Genomic DNA, 19,443 nt, shown 5'->3' on the forward strand with positions numbered 1-19,443 from the left:
CCAGCAAGCTGTGTAAGTACTGTTTTAGTGACACCATGTGGCTTCTAAACAGACCATTGTAAGCAAGTGTTTTACAAAACATCCACCCTCGGGCTGAGTTCAGAGCCAAGCAGAAAACTTCAGCTGAAAACAGCTGACAGACTCTCCAGTGATGAAACAAGACCTTTGGGCCTCATTGATCGGAGCTGTAATGACAAATGTGTCATTTCCAGATTACAGTCTACCTGTCCTTTCTGGACCACAGACCCTCTGCATCTTTTCCAGTTGGGAAGTTTGATAGAAGCAGAGGAGATAAAGAGCTTGTTACATCCATGGCCCAAAGCAGCTGCTGCCTTTTGCTGTTGTCAGTGCCAAAGACATGCATGAACCTGACCCGGGTTAAGTTTAAAGGAAAAAAAAATTCTAGGCCACTGCTTTCACTAGTTTCCTGCTTCCACCATTAGAAAGAGATGGAAATCTGCTCGTGGTGTGATTCAGATTCCAAGCTGCACCTATCATGTAGGTTTTATGGGATAAACACACAGGTATTTCCAAAAGCTTAAGATAAAAATTCAGTAACTTAGAACAGCATCTGTGCACCAGAAGCATGCCAAAATCTAGATGTCTCAAGCCTCAAGCTCCCCAGCAGTAGAAGAATACATTTCCCCAACTATAAAGATTTTACAGCAGCATTTTCCTCTCCTAAATAACTGCTCTCAGAGACAGTGACCCATAAAACAAATTGAGGTAGAAAGTAAAAAGTAGTACTCTGAGAGTCAAAGACTGGTATTTAAAAAGCAGTTTGAGTCTCCTTGTTTTACTTGCCCTGCTGGCGCACACACGTTTCTATCTGCTCAGAGGAGCCTTGATCCGTGTGAGGGACAGTTAGATTGTTAGGGACAACCCAGGAACCAGGACTGCTTCAGTACCGCAGGCCTGTACCTTCAGTACCGCATCCACACTCGCAAGTCAGATATAATCACCTCTAATTTCCAAGTTGGCTTACTCTGCAATGTTGATCCTTCCCTTCTACTGACCCACCCCTTGTTTCCCTGTGCCTCTTCAGTTCTGCAGTGGCAGCAATAGAGTAACTTTATAGCATCTGCTTTTGTTGGTTTTGCCCTTTGAATAGCTTCTTTTACTGCAACTTTAAAGGTGCAGAAGGTTTGAAGAGTTAAAGCATTTGGAGCTGCAGTCTTAGTTTATATTTCTTCCATATTACTTTACTTTTCTAAAGCTGAAATTATAAGGAGGAAAAATCCCACTTTATCTATTCTAATCCCCAATCTAAGTTTCCCACAGAAGTTAAGTGTCATTTGATTTTAAACAACAGGTCTTTTTATGACATTTTTCACGCATGGAGACTTCTGCAGCTTAAATCAGCTTCAGAAATTACATTTGATAAAAAGTCGGTGGAAGAGCTTATAAGTCTGTTATTAAGGAATGAAGCAGAAATTCAACAAGCAGAAGGTAAGTACAATCCTTGCTGTGTCAGACCAAGTGGAAGAAGATGGTGAAATAGCACAACCTCTGCAATTATATGCTTAGGAACAATTGTATTTAATAGAAACTAGGAGAGGTTTGAACAGTATCAGTGGCTTATTAACAAAGTATAGAGTCAAAAGTCATCCTTGTGACTGTGCCTCTGTGCTTTGTAGATATGAATGTCCTTACTGGAATCGTAGTGGACCTCATATACAGAGAAATGGCCTTTCAGCATCTTCAAGAATTTGTTATCCCGTTCATAGCGGATACGACAGGAAAGAAGAATCACAGTTTGCTCTGAGCATAGATGCTCTAATGTCTGAAGCAGTTCCCCAAAAGTTTCTTCCAGATAAATGATGTCTGCACCCAAGACGAAGTCAAACGCTCCTGGAGGGAAGTTACCTAGGTCTTTTCCCCAAGTCAGTTCCTTCACCACAGCTCTTGGATGGAGTTCAGAAGGTAAGTTAGCCTGTACGTTTGACTCCAGGAACTCCAGTGCTGCTTCCCTGTCTGTGATGGTAACATGAGCACCTAGGTGGTACAAGAGTTTGTCTCAGGTTAATGTCTGTAAACACAGCATTTGGAATACAGTGCTCTAAGTCAAACAGCCTCCTTAGTTCCTGTTAAATGCTATTAATTCCCCTAAGCTGTTTGATTAAAAACAAAAGAACAAAACAAGCAGAAAGCCCACTGTCTCCACACATCCTATTCTTCATCAGTCACTTAAGAATATAGAGTATTTTTCACACGAAGACTGTCGGATTAAACAAAGAAAGTGTTCTGGAGCTTTTTCTCAGTGCATGAAAGTAGTTACTTTCTGCCTTTCCATAGGTGACAACAAAGTTAAAGGGATTGCTACAATTAACCTGCTCTGATTCCTTACTTGTTCTGTTGAAGACAGGCAGCTAGAAAACCTATTTCACAGGTCAGATGAAATTTATCCCTGTGAGATTTAGCAGTTTGACAAAATGTGGTCATGCCACTGTTTTTATTATTTCAATCAGCACCTTCCACAGTTACTAGAGCTTTGAATTACAAAGATAGTCTGGGACAGCTAGCACAAATTGAACATAGTACCCAGTCCTTGCCTCAGCCACGGATCCCAGGTAAATCATTTCTCCAGACTTTGGTTTCCCTGTTTGCAAGACAGGCTAACAAGGCTCACACAAGCACAGAGTGATTTCTGTCTGTAGCTTCATCCGTGCTGCATTTTAGGACAAGTGGAAGACAGCAAGTACAGCTCTCGCTCCCTGGGGGAAGAGAGCTGCAGAACTCAGTGCTGCGGAGCTGACTACCATGGTAACAGGCGTCAAGGGTCCCACCATAAAGTAAACTGCAGTGGCACCATCGCCACAATAAATAATGCAACAGGCTCTGAAGTCTAACAAGAAAGGAAGATGACTCAGGCAGGATACATCCCAGTTCACATAGGTGGCTTTGGTATTAACTTCTGTACCAGGCATGTAGATGTAAAAGTGGCAGTTTTAGTACAGTTGTAAATTGCTTAAAGCAAACAAACGAACCCTTACCCAGCAGCGTGGCCACTATTCCCAGCAATCCGGTTCCAGCTCCCAGCTCAATCACAGACCGATCTCTGAGATCGATGCTTCCCATCTCCAGATACGCGCACAGGACGACAGCCTAAGCCAGGAGACAAGGCCAGTTAAGCACAGGGCTCATTTCAGTCACGCTCAATCATTGCGTTTCTGATTTACACAAAGGGAGAAGGTTATGGGAAAGGCCAGGCCTAGCAGCTCGGGCAGAGCAGCGCCGCCCGGCCCGTACCTACCGCGTCCCACACCACGGCCGCCACGCCGAGCCGCTGCCAGTCCTGCCGCAGGCGCACGGTGCGCCCCGCGAAGCGGTACGTGGCCCACGGGCTGCGCAGGCCCTGCAGGCCCCAGCCCTCCGCGTAGGGCACCAGCGCCATGCCGGCGGCCTCCCGCGGGGCACCGGGAAGGCGCCGGGGGAAGGCCCCCGCGAGAGCCCCGCTCCCGGCCCGGCCTCCCGCCGCCGCCGCCGCTCCCCCGTGGCGGGCCCCGGGCGCCTGAGGCGGGGCGCGGCCTGGCGGCGGGGCTCGGAGCGCCAGCAGCGGGCTCGGGGCTGGGTGTAGGAGTCCCACAACGGGCCGGGGGGGGAGGGAAAGAAAAAAGGAAAAAAAAAAATGAGGGCGGAAATGGAAAACACGAAAGAAAGAGGCGGGGGGGGACACCCCAGTGAGCATCTAAGTGGTACCAGTTTGCTTGGGAGCGAGGAGGCTGGTGGGCTTCTCTTTTTGACACCTAGGTGCTATACAAAGAGGTAAGAGATGCCAAATGCTCTGTGAGGCACTGTCTGCTGCCTCTGTTGCCTCTCTGTGGCTTCAGCTTACTTCTTCTCTTTCAGGGTTTTGAGGTAGTTGCCATAAAGGAAACAGATTTGTCCAGACTCCCAGCCTTATCCCCCACTGCCAGCTCTGTGAACATGGCCCCCGCAAGTACTCATCACCAACCTGGAAGCAGTCCTTCAATAACCAGGTAACCATCTCAGAAACACATCTCCTTTTGTGCATCTGGCCAGAATATTGACCGTGGCAGTAAAGCCAGAGTTGCTCTCAAGTGGGAGTGTGGTGCTAACGCTCCTGCTGCCTTGTTTGTGCATGGGTTTCTCTTCACCTTTGGCTCCATTTAATCTTGTTTGGCAAAACAACACAGTGCTCCTCTCCTTTGTCTGTCTTCATACCCAGTTACTTGAACTTGCTCCAAAGCCTGCTAAAGGCCATGGGAGGGCTGGGGAATCGTCCTGGCAGCACTCGCACTCCAGCTCTCTAGAAGCACTGCTGCAGGTATTCCACCCGCAGGCACAGTAGCTCCAGACATGTTCCTCAGCCCCTGCAAGGAGCCAGACCTTGTGTGCAGAGGGCCACAAGAAAAATGCCTGGGGGAGTGGGGCCGCGGAGCAGCATGGCTTCCCTGTGGCCATCTCCAGTTGTTGTGTGGCTCGGCAGCTCTTTGTGTCACCACCAGAAAGAAGGGTTAGGCCAGCCCTCAAAGTTGGGGAGCATAACCAGCTCCAGAAAAAAAAAAAAAAAAAAAAAAAAAAAAACCAACACTTTCCCACAGGAAGCAGTGAATCTGGCTGGCAGACGAAAGCAAATGTGGTTACATGCGAAAGACGTTGATTTCGACTGAATGGCTCAAGATTCATGAACACCTTTGTGGAAGAGCATTACAGGCTGCGCAGGGGTAGCAGGAACCAAAGCTTGTTTTTAGGGTTCTGCTACTGTAGGGGAATGAAAACCAGTATTTCATTTGCCCAAAACCAGTTCATACTTGTCTTATGGCAACTCAGACTTCTTCTCATAAGCATGCCAGAGCAGGTGCGATGATTCAGCTTACTGTGGTTTTATGTCCTAAAGTGCTGGTCCCTTGCCACTGCTTCTGCTTTTCAGAGTTTGAAGCTCCTTGTGCTATTATCTTGATTTTTTTTTAATTATTTATATAGGCAATGTGGGAAAAGCTATGAGAATGATTACACTTGAAATAAGAACTCTGCTTGGATGAGTTTTTGATTCACTTACACTGTGCTTAAACTACACCATCAGGCAAATCGAGAGAAACTCCCAAATGGCACGCATCTTTTGCCTCCACCTCCTAAATCACATGCCAGCCTTGGGATCTCCAGCCTAGGAGATGTGGATGAGTGCAGCAGGGCTCCAGTGCTCCTAATCGCCTCCTTTCCCCACCCCACCCCCAGCAGTTTTCTTCCCCTGCGGTATTTTGGAAGACCTAGAGTCTGGCCAAATAGTAACTAGAGTGAAAGGAGGCTGTACATGAAAATGTACACGTTTGTTCTCAAAGACAATAAGGTAGTGAATGTTTTTTTCTCAAGAATGTGTTTTTGTAAGACAAATATCCCTGAATATCTTTGGAGATCAGCAGGTTCTCTAGCAATCCTGCTCTGGTTCCCAGAAGTATTTTCCCTTCTTCCCTGCTAATGTTTCTTTGGCACTGACTTCCATGAGCCTTAGACAGAAGGTCAGGAATTACTTTCCAGATTAGAACTGGATAGTGAAGCTATTAAAAGGCAATCAAGTGCACTAAAAGCTCAGAAAGAGCCTTAAATTTAACTTTTTCCCTCTCCAAATCTATTTTCTAAGTTACAATACCCAAGTATTATAGTGGCAGAGAAAAAGATGTGTTTTTTCCCACCCTTCCTGACAGTAAAATGATAAGGAAAATGAAACAACAAAGAATTTTAGGCCTAAAACAATTGTCCAGAACTGAAATGCTTTTTCTCCCAGCAGGGTGAGAGCTTAGCACAACGATAAGGTTGCAAGAACATACCTTGGTTCATCTTTTTAAAACTGAAGAAGGCAAGACAGACACCTAAGCAGCAGATAAACTTTCAAAGTAGGAAACAGCTCGTTTTATGGAAAGCAAGGGTGAGTTAAAGGAAAAAGAAACACTGATTTAAGTCCGTTCTTATCTCACTCGACTACTTAATAGAACAAAGGCATAATGTGTCCAACTGTAAGTAAATTGTGCTACCTCAGATGCCAATAAGATGCTTTGGGTAATTTAAAAAAGCGTTTAAGAGCAGCGGTCCTTGTAATACTCAGAAGATCAAAGAATCAAGTAGATGAGTTGGAAACGAGTGCAAATTGTTTTGAAGCCATACTAATATACCTCCCTTATTGAAATTTTCTCTTTACTGCTCAATGTTTAAAATCCTCCCTTAGAAGTGAATGCAACAGTTCTTGTGATGGCTCTGCAGACACTGCATGTACCATATTACCATCCCCAATGTGGGGAAAATACTGCATCCATCTCACAGTCTCTGGTTACCAAGGCAAAGGCAGGTATAAATAGAAGCAATCTATTTTTTTTTAACTCTGTATCTGGAAACCTGTGTTGTTGATAACCCTTTGACAGCAACGCCTTATCCCAAATGGTTCTGTTGTACAAAAGGCTAGCAGTGACTATTTGTGTGGAAACTTCTGGTCATACGTGTCTAATCCTCTCCTTTCTAAATAAATATCATCTATGTCTGGTTGTCATTCCACTGAAAAACAAAAGCTGTCTTTGAAGGAAAGTTTTGACAAATGTCTGTTTTGCTAAGAACTTTCATCAGCCAACGAAAACTAGCAAACACAAGGCACGGAGGAAAACTCGCAAAAGAAAGCGGTCTTTCTCCTTAACTGTCACCATAAGTGCCCATTCAAATGACTAGCAGTGAAATGGTTAACAACTTTTACATTTAAATCTTCACCAGGAGCTTCCAGATTCTCTACACCACTGAGATAGATGGGGTGGTGAACTGCTTTTTGTTAAATGAAAAGGGAGTAAACCAGAGATTAATTTGGCTCATCACAGCTTGCAGTTACAGAGTTAAGACAGCCTCAGCTTGAACTGATCTGGATCATCTTTGAAACCAACAGGGTGAATTAAAACTGAAAACTTAAAGCTTCTGCAGAAACTGGCAGGTTATCTGTAGACATTATAACTTGCTGGTTCAGCAAGATCACTGAAAAATGTTAAATATCAAAATAATGTAAGGTATCATCCACTGTCATTTTCTTTATACACAAAGTTACATTAAACAATGGAAGTAATGAGAAAAAATACGAAGATGTATAATTTCATAAGCAAATGAGCTGAAATGCAGGAAGTTTCTGGGGCCTCTGAAGAAGGAATAGTTCCCATCCGTAGTATTGCATTCACACCTTAAACCTCACATCTTGATAAACTGTCAGACATAATCACCATGTTTATTAAAATCTCTTGCTACAGAAAAATCACTTAGCTTTTAGTGGAATTATGTGACTGATCTCTCAAATGCCTTGCAGTTCTGAAGGCTGACATTATTCTGAAGTTTTAATTAAGCAACAAAAAGCAAAATGAGCCAGATCGTCCTTTCCATAAGCAACAACTGCACTTCATTTGCTGGAAACCTCCTCTTACAAACGTGCTTGTGGATGCTCACAGATCTGCAGCCTCATGCAGGTCTCTACTAGCCAGACTTCCAGGCCATAGGATGCCACGTGTTGGGCCGTGTGACAGGAGCACGCCTCACCCACCGGAGCATGAGCGACGTGTGAGTGGCCATCAGTGTGCACACGGGTGGCTTTTGGGCAGCACTGGGCCCTCCGGTGCCCTCCTCCTCCTGCAGCTTCTGTGCTTGTTGCAGCCGGCTGATGGCCACACACCGGGCTGACGTGTGGCTGGCATGTGGGATGCTGGGGCAGGGAAAATGCTGCAAAAAATACCCTTTTGTCGAGTCTGAATATGGATCTAAAGGCTTAATTTTAGGTCCCCAAATTTCTGATGAGTTCTATAGGTGCAGTGTTATGTAATTGGAGGGGAAGTTACAGTGCAAGCAGTGTACTGTATTTAAAAGTAGTTAACAACAACTAATTAAAAACAATTTAAAACCAGTATTTGTCTATATATAGGCAGACAGCCACTAGAACACTCATAGAGATGCAGGAGCATTTGCCTCAGTGCAATGGTTACTCTTTTTACACCAAGCAGAAATCAAGCTTAAGAAAAATGTGGGGTTTTTCTGTTTGTTTGTTTAATTCGTGATGATATTAGCAGCTTTTCTCCACTGTTTAGAAACAAAATCCTTCAGACAATGGAGAAAAGCAACAGTCAAGTCTAAGCAATTTCATGTACCTTAGACCTTGCAGGAAAGGTTTCTGCGGGCCTCTTTCCAGGCTTTGGTGGCCCAGGGTGGAATTAAACCTTTAGAAGTTTACCCTAAACAAACTTACTGCAGGGCTTACTCATGCAATTTGCCTCTTCTGAATGAAGTCACACATCCATGTGAATGTTTGTGTTAAAATACTGGAAAGCGTTTTCCTTTTCCTGGTAGGAAAACTGTATCCATGACCTGCAATAACAGCTACTTCTAACGCTTGGCTCATCAAAATAGTTGTTCGATCAGCTCTCTGCCCAGCAGCACACAAAGTACAGCTTTGCAGGCTTTGCTCTTGACTTCAGCACATCTCAAATTCTCTTCTCAGGTATTGAAGTCTCCATTAACTCTACCAGCTGCAATTTGTTCTCCTTAGCCTTTGATAACTGCAAAGCTAATTTTATTTTTTCTTAAGACAAAATAAAGGTAGGATCAGAAAAGAAAAGCTAAGGTCAAAAAATGTTCACTCCCGTATGTTTGTTCTATTGGTATCACTGCAGTGACCCAGATGTTTGCACGCTAGGAAAGAAACCCCTGCACTGCCTGTAATGACATCTTGGATTGCTGCAGAGACAAAAGTACGAATTTAATCAATGACACTGGTGCTGCAGTCTGTCTTCACGCTACAAAGCACAGCCTCCCAGCCCCGGCTAGCTGGGTAGTGGTGAATACATGCTAGCCAAGAATACTCCAGGAGGTGACTTTAAAACTGAAAATTTAGGGCTACTAAAAACCCACCCTGTGTATTCTGAACAACCTCGCTGGTTACTTTTTATTCAAGTCCTCAAGGAAGCATTGGATCTATTTCCCTAACTACTGTTTTGCTTCATTTTTTTTGCCTTAAATGGCCATGGTCTTATGTTACATGTCAGCTTCAGAAGACAATCACGCCTGCAATATTTTTGTCCTGTCAGCTGGTAGTGGATTTCAAAACAGGATGCCTATTTTTCCCCCCATTATTTGCAACAGTGAGACACAGAAGCCCGAGCTTTTGTTTTCAGTTGGTTATACAGGTTCAACCTGGTGATTCATTCTTCCTGCAGCTATGTTTCCAGGAAAAGACAATGTCGTGGCCCTTCTCCAAGTTATCCAGAGACTGCTTGAGAGTCAGATCAGAATGCACCCCTTCTCTGCAGCCGAGACACTTTCTAAGAAGGGATAAATGGATGAAAACACGTCGCAAAGCTGGTGTTATCTCCCCACAGACGAGGAGACACACAGCCTTGGAAAAGCATACGCAGCACTATATCAAGGTGAAGATAAGAGCACAATTGAGAGGATTTAAACTTATTGGCCCTGTGAAGCACAACCAAGCATTCACAAAGAGCTGGTCTCCGTTTCTGGGACTGATGCTGAGCGTGAAGCTGGATGGCTTAAGGAAAATCCTGCAGTTTCCTTGCAGTCTCTTCAGGAGACTCTCAGGGCTCACTGCAGGTTGTGTGGGCAAAAGCAAGCCTGCAGATTTTGGAGTTTCTCAAGAGTCATTATGCAGACAGGAGCTGGTAGCGGTGGCTTCAGGTGTCTCCTTTCAAGGACAAAGCTCCTCACGGGTGAAGGGAGGCACGGCTGTGCGTGGTGAATCGAGGGGCTAGAGAGCCACGCGGCTGCGAGCTCAAGCGCTGAGCTTTCCGAGAAGTTAAATAAAAACGCACACCAACCTCCTGGCAACCCATCCTTGTGGGGAAGGCCTGAGGCAGGCAACGTGAAGACCCGTCTGGGAGATGGGGCCGTGCTTTGGACACAGGCCGGCAGCGGCTCACGGGTGGGGAGCCGACGGGCCAGGAAGGAGCCAGAGCTGTGAGCCCACGAGCCGAACCACAGCTGGCAGGGCTGCCGCGTGCGCTGCCAGGCTGGGCAGTGCTCGCTCACTGTGCGCCCTGCAGGGACCCACCCGCGCCCACGGGGGCTACGAGGCCCCGCGGGCAGCCCCGGCCGCCATCATGCGCCGGCGGCACGTGCGGCCGCGGCACGGGGCGGGGCGGGGCGAGGGGCGAGGGGCGGGGCTTGGCCCGGGGGCGGGGCAGAGGGGGCCAGGAAGGGCGCGGCGCCGGCCCGGTGACGACTCCCGCGCCCATTGGCGGGGCGGCGTCACGCGGCGGCCGATTGGGCGGGAGCGAGGCGGGGCCGCCCCCCCCCCCCCCCTTTGCCCCCCTCCCCTCCCCGTGCCGGGGGCAGGCGGCCGCTCGCGCGAGGGCCGTTGGTGGCCGCGCGCAGGGGGCGGCGGCGGGGGGGGCTCGCGCGCGGCCCCGCCCGCCCCAACGGCCGCGCGCGGCCGGCGCTGAGGCGCTGAGCCCCGCCCCGCCCCGCCGTCCCCGCCCCGCCGGTCCCTCCTCCTGCCGCCCGCCCCTCCCCAGCCCGGCGCCTCGGCTCCCCCCGCCCCATCCCGGCAGCCGCGCAGCCGGGGCCCGGCGGGGGAGCTCGGAGCCCCATGGGCAACACCGTCACCTGCTGCGTGTCGCCGGACGCCAGCCCCAAGCTCGGCCGGGCCCGCGGCGGCGGCGGCGGGGGGGCAGCGGCGGGGCCCGACCGCTGGGCGGACGCGTACCAGGCGGCGGCGGCGGCGGGCGGCGGCGGCTCGGCGGCGGCGGAGGCCGACTCGGGGGACTCGGATCCCGGCGGCGGCGGCCCCCACCTCCAGCACATCAGCGACCGGGAGTTCCCGGATGGTGAGCGGCGGCGCGGGCCGGTGCCCGGGGCGGGGGGGTGCGGGAGGGAGCCGGGAGGGGGCCGCTTTGTCCCGGCCGTGTCCCTCTGGCCCCCCGCGCTGTCACCGCGCCCCGGGGCTGCCCCGCCGCGACGCCTCCGCCCGGGGCTCGGCGCTCGGGGCCCTCCCTCCCTCCCGGCCCGCCCAGCGCCCCCGGGGCACGGCCCGGCCCGGCCCGGCCGCCGGCGAGGCGCCCCCGGCCGCGGGGGGAGGCCGGCCTCCAGCGCCGTGCTCGGCGGGAGCTGCGGCGTTCCCAGGCTGTGCCGGGCGGGAGGAAGGAAGAGGGTGTGTGGGGAGCGAGGGCACGGCGAGCACGGCGCTGTGTGCCTGACATCACCGGGGGCTCGGAGCCCAGCCCTGCGGGGTGGGATGCTCAGCCGGAGCTGCCTGGCACCGAGGTTCCTCCTCATGCCACCCTCCGTGCCCCCAGCCTGCTCTCCTTCAGCTAAAAGCGAAGTACGTGTTGCTGTGCAGATCCCTTCCGATCAGACCTGGAGTGCGGGTGTCGCAAAGGCTCGCTCCCCAGCGTAACTCCTCTTCAGACGTGCTTGCAGGTTTGTGCCGTGGCAGAGTTACTGAGACAACTGGTTAGGGGTGCTCCTGTCTGCCTGTCAGCTCACGTGGTTCTGCAGGCATACGGCATAGTGGAAGAGCTCATGGTATTCAAAACTTTCTCTAATTAAGTGCTTTGCTATTCCTCTTTGTAATTATAACCACACCTACATGAAATATATTCAGCTGGAAAAATAAATAGCCTGACATCTCTAGTGTAGGATGCATACAATAACAATCATTACTGGCCCTCCGTACTCATATCGAGCTTGTGAACAAGTTTTTGGTGGTGGTAGAGAAACTGGCTGCATAACGGTGAGGAAACCTTCAGAAATGGAGTTATTAAACTTGCGTGGTTCTGCACAGCCCTGCATGGTGCAGCTGTTACAGAAATGAGATGGAACAGTCAGCTCCCTGGGTCTCCTTTGAGACAGCTGTGCAATATAGCAGGAGAAATTTTATTTGCCGTTTAGGAGAAATAAAACTTTATTCTTGCGAGAAGATATTGCAGAAACGTCTGAACTCTTCCATGCTCATTAAGTGAGAAGGAGCTAAACTCTCTAAATGTTCTAATAAGCCAAGCAGAAATGCCTAAGCTAAATAAGTCTGCTCAGGAATAAGCATTGTATTTGATTGACTCCTTAGTATGTGATCATGTCAGCAGTGCTAAATAATTAGGCTTAATTTTGATCTCATCCAAATGCCAGAATTGGCCTCAAAGTAGAGAAGTACTAATTTATTTATTTATTTACTTTAATTTGCAGACATGAGTAGAAGTGTATAGGCCAGGAATAAGGTAGTGGCTGTTCATCACAAACTTTAGTTTTGTGGCTATGGGAACTTGGATTTTGAGGATGGAGGTAATCCTAAATTTAGCACTGATAGTTTGTGTGTTAGATGGTTTTAAAGATCACTTTTACTGTGGTGTGAGGTTTCTGACTGCATGGTCTCAGAAGTAGATCTTGCTGCAAGTGATGAATGCTGTTTGTCCACTGTTTTCTGACTGATGTGACTGTTTAGGGCTGTAGAAAGTATCAGAGTTTGATATGTTTACGAAAATACAATTCTGTTTGTTGAACGTTAGATTTAAAGTATCTCGTGTCTGTTTTGAACATATTAAAGTGCTAACCAAATAGAATTAAGTAATCAACTTCATAACATAAAACGTTATTTGTGAAGTCTGAAATGAAGTGTTACAAAACAGACATTGTAATGAATTTGTCAGCGATACTGCTGTCTGTTTAAGACCTTCTATGAAAATGTTAAATCTGTAAACGCAGCACTTACACATACCAGGTACCTATGCTTATCCCTCTTAACTCTAGGATATAAAAGCTGTCAGCATACCAAACCGTGCAGGCAGCCTACACGTTTCTGTGCTGCTGGCTACTACAGAACATGAGTTTGTTGCTGTAGCGGTAGGTAGTCCAGCAGTTTAATTTGAGGGATAATATTACTTCTATAATTTTTTTTTAGTGTATAATATGATGGTTAGCTAAGATAAGCCAGTTTTGTAGTAAAAGAAGCCTCAGAACCAACTAACTGGCCTTTTGTTGTATCCTTTGGAGAAAAATAAAAAGCTACGGGGGAAAAGAAATCAATATAATCTTGACTATTTCTGTTTTGTGATGCACAGTTTTAGGAGTTTCTAAGAGCACAGCTAAATATATCAGAAAACTTGCATCCAAATGTCATGGAGACTTAATTCCTTAAATGTCTGTCTTTAAAGTTTGTTGTTCTTAAATCTCTGAATCCTTTTCCACTTGTTTTGCTAGAATTGAATGTGTTGGTTATCAGGAATGCAGAATTTACCAGCTGAGTTTTGGATATTTTTTTTGGTATTGTTTTGTCTCATTTTTTTGGAGCAAGTGGAACATGGTCCTCACAGGTCTGCACTCTTAAATGGGGATTATTCTGATGCTTCTCCAGCTTACTGCTTAGCAGGCATTGTATTTCATAAGCATTACTTCATGGACATTTATTTTGGGGAAGAAAAGGACAAATATACTGTGTGAAATACAGTATATAAATCTGAAATACATAAGTTACATCTCATTGCTAAAAATATAGAAGTAACTGCTGTCAAAAATTAGAAATAGAATGCTTATCCAAAGTACTCCTCAGGGGATGGAGTAGGGTTTATGGTGGTTAGCCAGCTCCAGAAGGTTTCCAGTCAGAACTGCTTAGATTGTCTATGTCAAAGCAGAATTAAACAAGAAAGGTTATGAGGTGGTATTTATATAAGACAAAAAAGGAAGGGTAAGTGGGAGGGAGATAAAACATACTGTGAAACTGAAAATGTAATGCTTCAACAAAAGTTGATTCAAATGGGAATAGACTGTTGGTTCCGCTGCTAAGAGAATTTAAAGGATGACTTTGTATTTTATTGTTATCAAGATCCTGAGCTATAACCTATTTCGTGCAGATTTTTTTCTGAATGAGAAATAAGCCTGCATTTATGGTTTGATACTCTAAGCCAAGCTGCATTAAGTAAATGGAACAAACACAATTTGGAAAACTGATAGTTTCTTCTAAATAGGTTCATGCCTTCTGTTAATGTTCGATATCAAAAGCTAAAAGCAAAAGCTAAAGCTGCTAGTTGATTGTTCAGCCGAGCATTAAGTGTTCATTCCTTCTGTGTGCAAGCAGCAGTCCAAAGCAGTTGGAGTTGACCAAGAAGGCTTTCCTGCTTAGTTTTACAATCAGCAGCTCTTTGATCTTAACGTTGTGTTTGGGTTGTGTTGTGCCGATTACTGTTTTTTTCCAAATGAGTGTCTGATAACCTTTATTTTAGGGATTTATTATTTTTTCCTGTGATTTTTTTCTGGTTATTTTGTGGAGAACTTCATGCAGTTGACGTTTTCTTGCCAGATTCCTGTGTTTAAACATAGATCTAGTTTTTCATAAATTCTTTAATTCTTTGATAAAACTAGAAGAAGGCCTCACTTGGCAGGCTTTTCTCATTTGTACTTGAAAATATTATCTCCTTTCAGCACTGCTGTTTGCTGAGTGCAGCAGTTTGATCAGGGGCATGCCTGATTCCATGAACCAAGTGGAGGATTGCTGACCTGCTGATCTGATGGGACACAATCATGTGGTACCTTCCCCTGAAGAGCTGGGGGCTGGAGAATGAAGGGAAAAGAGGATCAGGAATGAGAGGGAAAAGCAAATGGGATCAGGAGAGGTGCTGAGTGGGACAAGATAATTGCCTGGAGGCTAGATGGGAAAACTAATATTAGGGGGCATTTGAGAGGAGAGTTAATAGAGAATAAAGTGAGATTTACCTGAACAGGCTCAGACTAGTGCCTAGCGTAACTCTTACAAGCACCCATGAACTTGCTTTTCCTTTTTTTTTTTTTTTAAACTACCTCTGGCTCTCCAGAAGCTGTGCTGCACTGAAAGGGGCAAGCTTCAAGTTGCCTACATGCCAGACTTACTAAACAGTGCTGGAGATGAAGAGATATTCGAATATATTGATTATCTGTGATCTGATTTCACCAATAAGTTGTCTGTAAACCTCCTTGCAGAAGGTGTAAGTTCTGTTTGTTCGTTCATCTCTTGTATAATGTCAGCTTGCTTAAAGCATATGGATGTTGTTTTTTTAAAAAATCCTGCTTTAATTGTTACTAAGGTTGTTTTTCTTTTTTTTTTAAAAAAAAAAAAAAAGATGAACACTTTGATGCAAGGAATCAGCTTCTTCCTGTGCTGAAAACTGCTGGCGTCAGAGACTTAACCATCTTGTGTTGTCTCTTGTGGCCCTGTTCAGTTGTGTGCTTAGATTCCTATGAAACTGGGGATGGAAGCCAGTAGATATATTTGTCCCTGTTATTCCTGCTCCCCTCTTCCCCATATAAACTGAGACTTTTATGTAACTCTCTCTCCTTTCCCAAGAAATATCAATATCCCTTTCCTACCGCTGACTAGGAATTAACTAGGTATTTGCAGCAGTTACAAATAGTGTGGGGTCTTGACAAATGAGAAAGAATTGACTCTCTTATGAGCCTGAAACACCTTCCAACTTGTTGGCTTAAGATACCTAATGCCTTATGAAATGACCTGAAAAGTGCACATAGTGGGAGTGATGGGATTGGCAAGTCCTTCAGAAGCAGTGCTGAAATTGCCCTATACATTTGGGAATAGAAGAAAACATTGCCATACTGTCATGTCTGTATTTCTGTTGTTATGGGTGGATATTGCTGATGGCTAAGGAATCCACTGTCTGTCTCCTCTGTCTCCACCAAATCTCGTAGATCTCTGTAACTAGCAAGTTTAGGTTTTTAAGAATCACTGATACGGAATGCATATACAGGAAGCATATGTGGAGGGAAGCAGGTTTGTTTTGGTGTCTTTCTTCAGACTTAAAGTATAGCAGCTATTGTAACTCAGATTCCCATAAAATGGGGAATATGTGGGGGTTTCAGTGAAACTTACGGAGTTAAGGAAACTGAATTCATTTTCACGTCAACTTTTTTTTTTTCAAATTACTATGTTTTCCATGTAACTTATCTCTAGGATCCTCTCCTCTTCTGGCTTTCTTTATGAGACTTGCTGTTTTTCCTCCTACCTGTCGGGATAGATGCTGTAGAGCACCAGAAGTTTTGTAGCTAGAAGTATCTGTTCTCTCCAGTGTGCTGAGCTTGTACTGAGACGGTGACTAACAGGGGAACTAACTCTTGCATGAGCCAACAAAAAGCAAAAAATGACTCCTCCCAAATTCATATCACACATTAAATCAAGGATTCCAACAATCTTCTTCCACATGTAGGAAGAAGGAGGAAATTACTGAGAGTGGTAGGAGGAAAGCACTACCAAACATTAAGAACCAAGACCTTGGATCTGCAGATCCTTGAAACAAACTAATCTTGAGACTTCTAAATCTTACTGTTTTGTCTTTGTTACAGTTAGAGTTCAAATGTGCACTCTTACTTCACTTGCTACGAAAATCATGTTTTCAGAAGAGAACTTTGAATTGTTTCCACTTGAAGGGATGAAAGAAGATACAACTGTGCTTAAATAGCTCTGCTGTTTTTTCAAATGGGTAGTGAAGCCAGATGAATAAAACTGAAAATCCCACTTGTAGGTGATGCAGGTGTCAGGGTTACTTCCACAGCTGATACAAAAATCCCGCTATCAACCTGATAGCATTCTGCGGTGCTTGATAAACTGTGCGTGTATAGCACAGCTTTGCCTGGGGAATTCTGAAAGGATCTTCAGTCATTACAGTAATCAAATGTAGTTGGGTTTTGATTTTTGTTGTTGTTGTTTTACAGTGTGAAAAGTAACACTGGCTTGTCATCAATCATGTCAGACTTGGATAATAAACTGCTGAATGCCAGTTTCTTTCAAAGCCAAAAAAAGCTTTTCTCTAAAACCATTGGACATGTTTCGTATACAGATAGTTATTGTTCTTTTATTGAACAAAATGCAGGTAAGCTGAGAATCGACAAAGCCACTTTAAAGAGTGACTGTGTTTGAGCTTGTGCCTAAAATGGCAAAAAAGATGTGATGAAACCCTGTTAACTTTAATAAAAGCCCAGACTTCATGTGAAGCTTGAATTAATGCATCCATGTCAGCAATTTGAAGAGGAAAAAAAAACGTTACTTGCCACCTGATGGACTGGCATGAGACACCTAACATACAGTACAGTGCGTCGTAGTTGTGTTGCCTGTAGACACTAGGTGATACAGGGATTTCTGATACTCGTCTGATTTCCTTTCTGAGCCACGTCTTGTGAGAAGGAAGGCAGCGTGCATGCAAAATGTTGGTGCAGGGAAAGCTTTCCTTAAACTTATTGGCATGGATTTATGAGTGAAAGTTTGGTTGATCTTGCTTCAACGTGTAGAAAATTTTATTGTTGTAATGTGTAGAAAATTTTTGACTTAGAGCAGAACTCCACAGCTCTAATTTTTTTTCCCTATCTTATCATGGTAGTGAATTGTGATCCATGTAAAAGTCTATATGGGCAGTAAAAAGCGGGCAGCGTGGAAGTAGTTCTTTCTCCTTGGCTTTGTTAATGGTTCTACATTGGATGCAGTCCAGAAACACCTTTCTAACAAAATGTTAGCTACTTTTAAGATTTTACTCGTGAACTACTGTTTTCCTTCTACTTCCAATATACACTCCTACAGACAGGTAGTTTCCTTCCTTCTCACCGGTCCTGCCTTCACCATGGAATTTTGGGTGCTCCTGGCATCCTTCTGCTCTGCCTAGTTAAAATGTGTGCACGTGATTGTAACACTCGCAGGTACGCAGCATGGAAACCTAATTTCTTTGAGTCCAGAAGCAGTAGGTACTGTGTGCAGTGGAATAGATCTCTTACCATGTTTCCCTGACAGGGCCTGTGACCGGTGTGCAATAGGATCTTGCTGCAGGGGCTGGCCAAAGCAGTGTGGATCCTCCTGCAGTTTAAGAAATGCAAAAGTCATGATCCTTAGAAATAACCAACTAACAACAGGGGTGGTCAGCCTCTGGAACCTGTTGTCCAGAGGAGCTGTGAAGTCTGCATCTGTGGAGCTTTTCAAAACCTGATGGGCTTGGGCCTGGGCAGCCTGCTGTAGCTGTAGGGGAGGAGAGCTGGACTAGCCGACCTCAAGAGGTCCCTGCCAGCCTCAACCACTCTGTCACTCTGTGAACAAACACCAACTGTGTAGGTTGGTTTTGGTTGCTCTTCTTAAATAAATAGTTGATTTCCTCTGGGCAGTGGGGAGTTAGGAGTGTTTTTAAAGGACCTGTGTATAGGAAAGTATTAGTTAAGATTATGTCCTCACCGAGATTTTCCCTCAAAATAGATTTCCTGTCTTAGAGCTGGTTGTGTTTAAAAGCACTGTTACACCACAAATCTAGTCCTTTATGTATTCAAATTTGCTTGTTTAGTTACTAGAACAGCAAGCTTTGTATATTTTGAGTCCCTCCTGTTATGGAAGAGAGATTTTCTTGAATATGAATAAACAAGAGATGAAAATGCTTTAATTCTACCCAAATCTGGGAAAGAAGCCACCTGTGGAAAGCTGAAAAGATAGATTAAGCTGTGTGTCACTGAGGACATAACAGGAGAAGGCAAATGGAAGCAACCTTTGTGTGCTTGCTTCTATGGCATGTTCTGTGTGGTTGGTGCAGAGTAAACAAAGCAGGTTGGATTTAGAAACCAGAATTATAATTTGGTAGGTAAATTGTTGGGAATAGAGTAACATAATTTTAAAGGACAAATTACTTTATGTGAAGTTATTGTTAGGAATAACAGGCTATGTGAAATGGATGGGCAAATTTGTTGGTCTGATTTGGTTTAATTCTTAAATCTTTATTGTGAGTTAAGTAACTCCCATATTTTATGCACTGTTAGGTGATGAAATAAGGGAAGCTCAACCATTAATCAAAACTAGCAACCCACTGAGCAAGGGAAGAAACTCAATTTACAGCAGAGATGGTTTTATGATTTAATGCTTTAAATATGTGCTCTATCAAAATGTTATTGCTGTCTAGTAAAGCAGAGGATGGGGATAAAACTGTCACAGGAAATACAATATTTTAGTGTCCAAAAGTAGTGAAATCTTTGAAGGGCTGCTACTTAGTCACATCTTTGATTGTCAGCTTTATTCAGGAGATAATGTAAGTAACATGATGCGGTATGTAAAATGTGCTCTTCATAGTTAGAAATCACCTATGGAAGTGTGTAAGACAGTAGACAAGTAGTTAGCTTTATAAATTCCTAAAACCCACATGCATTCTTATGTGGCATAGATGAGTAAAAGTACTCTTCATGCAGATTTCGTGTCAAGGAAAGGACATAAGAACTTGAGCTAAAAACGGAGGTTTGCTCTCACAAGCAATGTGATCTGCCCTGGGGGGGCTGTATGTCCTTATCTGTGTGCAGCAGCAGGGGTAGCTGAGATTGTCTGGAGGGCAAGCAAACTGCAGTGATTCTTTAAAACGAGGATGGTGAGAGAGGGAAGAGAGTTCTGGCTTCTCTGGGCTCTAACTGGAGCGAGAGGGGTTGATCTGACAGGGCTGGTAGTACCCTGAAGCTGGGGGAAAGGCTACTTCTGAT

The 19,443-nt window shown here is 45.3% G+C and overlaps 3 protein-coding genes and 1 long non-coding RNA gene across 10 annotated transcripts in view; 2 read left to right on the forward strand and 2 right to left on the reverse strand.

Annotated features, from left to right (window-relative positions):
• Nucleotides 1–1,520: 1,520 nt before the first annotated feature.
• On the reverse strand, nt 1,521–10,110 carry METTL21A (methyltransferase 21A, HSPA lysine). Of its 2 annotated transcripts, none has more exons than XM_083842327.1 (3): nt 9,801–10,110; nt 2,994–3,105; nt 1,521–1,995 (listed from the first exon to the last, which is right to left on the reverse strand). In XM_083842327.1, the coding sequence occupies exons 1-3, from the start codon at nt 9,813–9,815 to the stop codon at nt 1,598–1,600; spliced, it is 525 nt and encodes a 174-aa protein (XP_083698453.1). In that variant the 5' UTR covers nt 9,816–10,110; the 3' UTR covers nt 1,521–1,597. The 2 variants fall into 2 exon arrangements, with proteins under 2 accessions (XP_083698453.1, XP_083698452.1); XM_083842326.1 differs by lacking the exon at nt 9,801–10,110 and adding an exon at nt 3,254–3,534.
• On the forward strand, nt 3,610–9,801 carry LOC310901846. 2 transcript variants are annotated; one of them, XR_014586210.1, is made up of 4 exons: nt 3,629–3,765; nt 3,850–3,980; nt 5,747–5,887; nt 8,643–9,801. It is a non-coding gene; the product is annotated as an uncharacterized lncRNA (long non-coding RNA). The 2 variants fall into 2 exon arrangements; XR_014586209.1 differs by lacking the exon at nt 8,643–9,801 and having other exon boundaries at nt 3,610–3,765; nt 5,747–7,240.
• Nucleotides 10,111–10,465: 355 nt separating the features above from the next.
• CCNYL1 (cyclin Y like 1) overlaps nt 10,466–19,443 on the forward strand; it is a 35,408-nt gene continuing 26,430 nt past the window's right edge. Inside the window, exon 1 of one of the 2 annotated variants that reach the window (XM_083842308.1) lies at nt 10,466–10,808. In XM_083842308.1, the coding sequence (XP_083698434.1) occupies nt 10,571–10,808 (238 nt within the window). In that variant the 5' untranslated portion in view covers nt 10,466–10,570. The remainder of the gene's footprint in view (nt 10,809–19,443) is intronic. The other variant, XM_083842309.1, reaches the window with a different exon arrangement.
• The window catches only part of PLEKHM3 (pleckstrin homology domain containing M3), a 159,095-nt gene continuing 151,062 nt past the window's right edge, over nt 11,411–19,443 (reverse strand). For all 4 annotated transcript variants that reach the window (XM_083842255.1, XM_083842253.1, XM_083842254.1 and 1 more), the window contains exon 9: nt 11,411–17,797. In XM_083842255.1, the coding sequence (XP_083698381.1) occupies nt 17,606–17,797 (192 nt within the window). In that variant the 3' untranslated portion in view covers nt 11,411–17,605. The remainder of the gene's footprint in view (nt 17,798–19,443) is intronic.

Source organism: Anser anser (assembly GCF_964211835.1).
Source record: "Anser anser genome assembly, chromosome: 6".
NCBI lineage: Eukaryota > Metazoa > Chordata > Aves > Anseriformes > Anatidae > Anser > Anser anser.

Excerpts from the sequence above, each read along its gene's own strand:
- METTL21A (XM_083842326.1), bottom strand. The coding sequence starts at position 3,394 with ATGGCGCTGGTGCCCTACGCGGAGGGCTGGGGCCTGCAGGGCCTGCGC. Across the intron at positions 3,106-3,253 it reads CGGCCGTGGTGTGGGACGCG|GCTGTCGTCCTGTGCGCGTA; the intron begins GTAGGTACGGGC and ends CTCCTGGCTTAG. Across the intron at positions 1,996-2,993 it reads AATAGTGGCCACGCTGCTGG|GTGCTCATGTTACCATCACA; the intron begins GTAAGGGTTCGT and ends TGTACCACCTAG.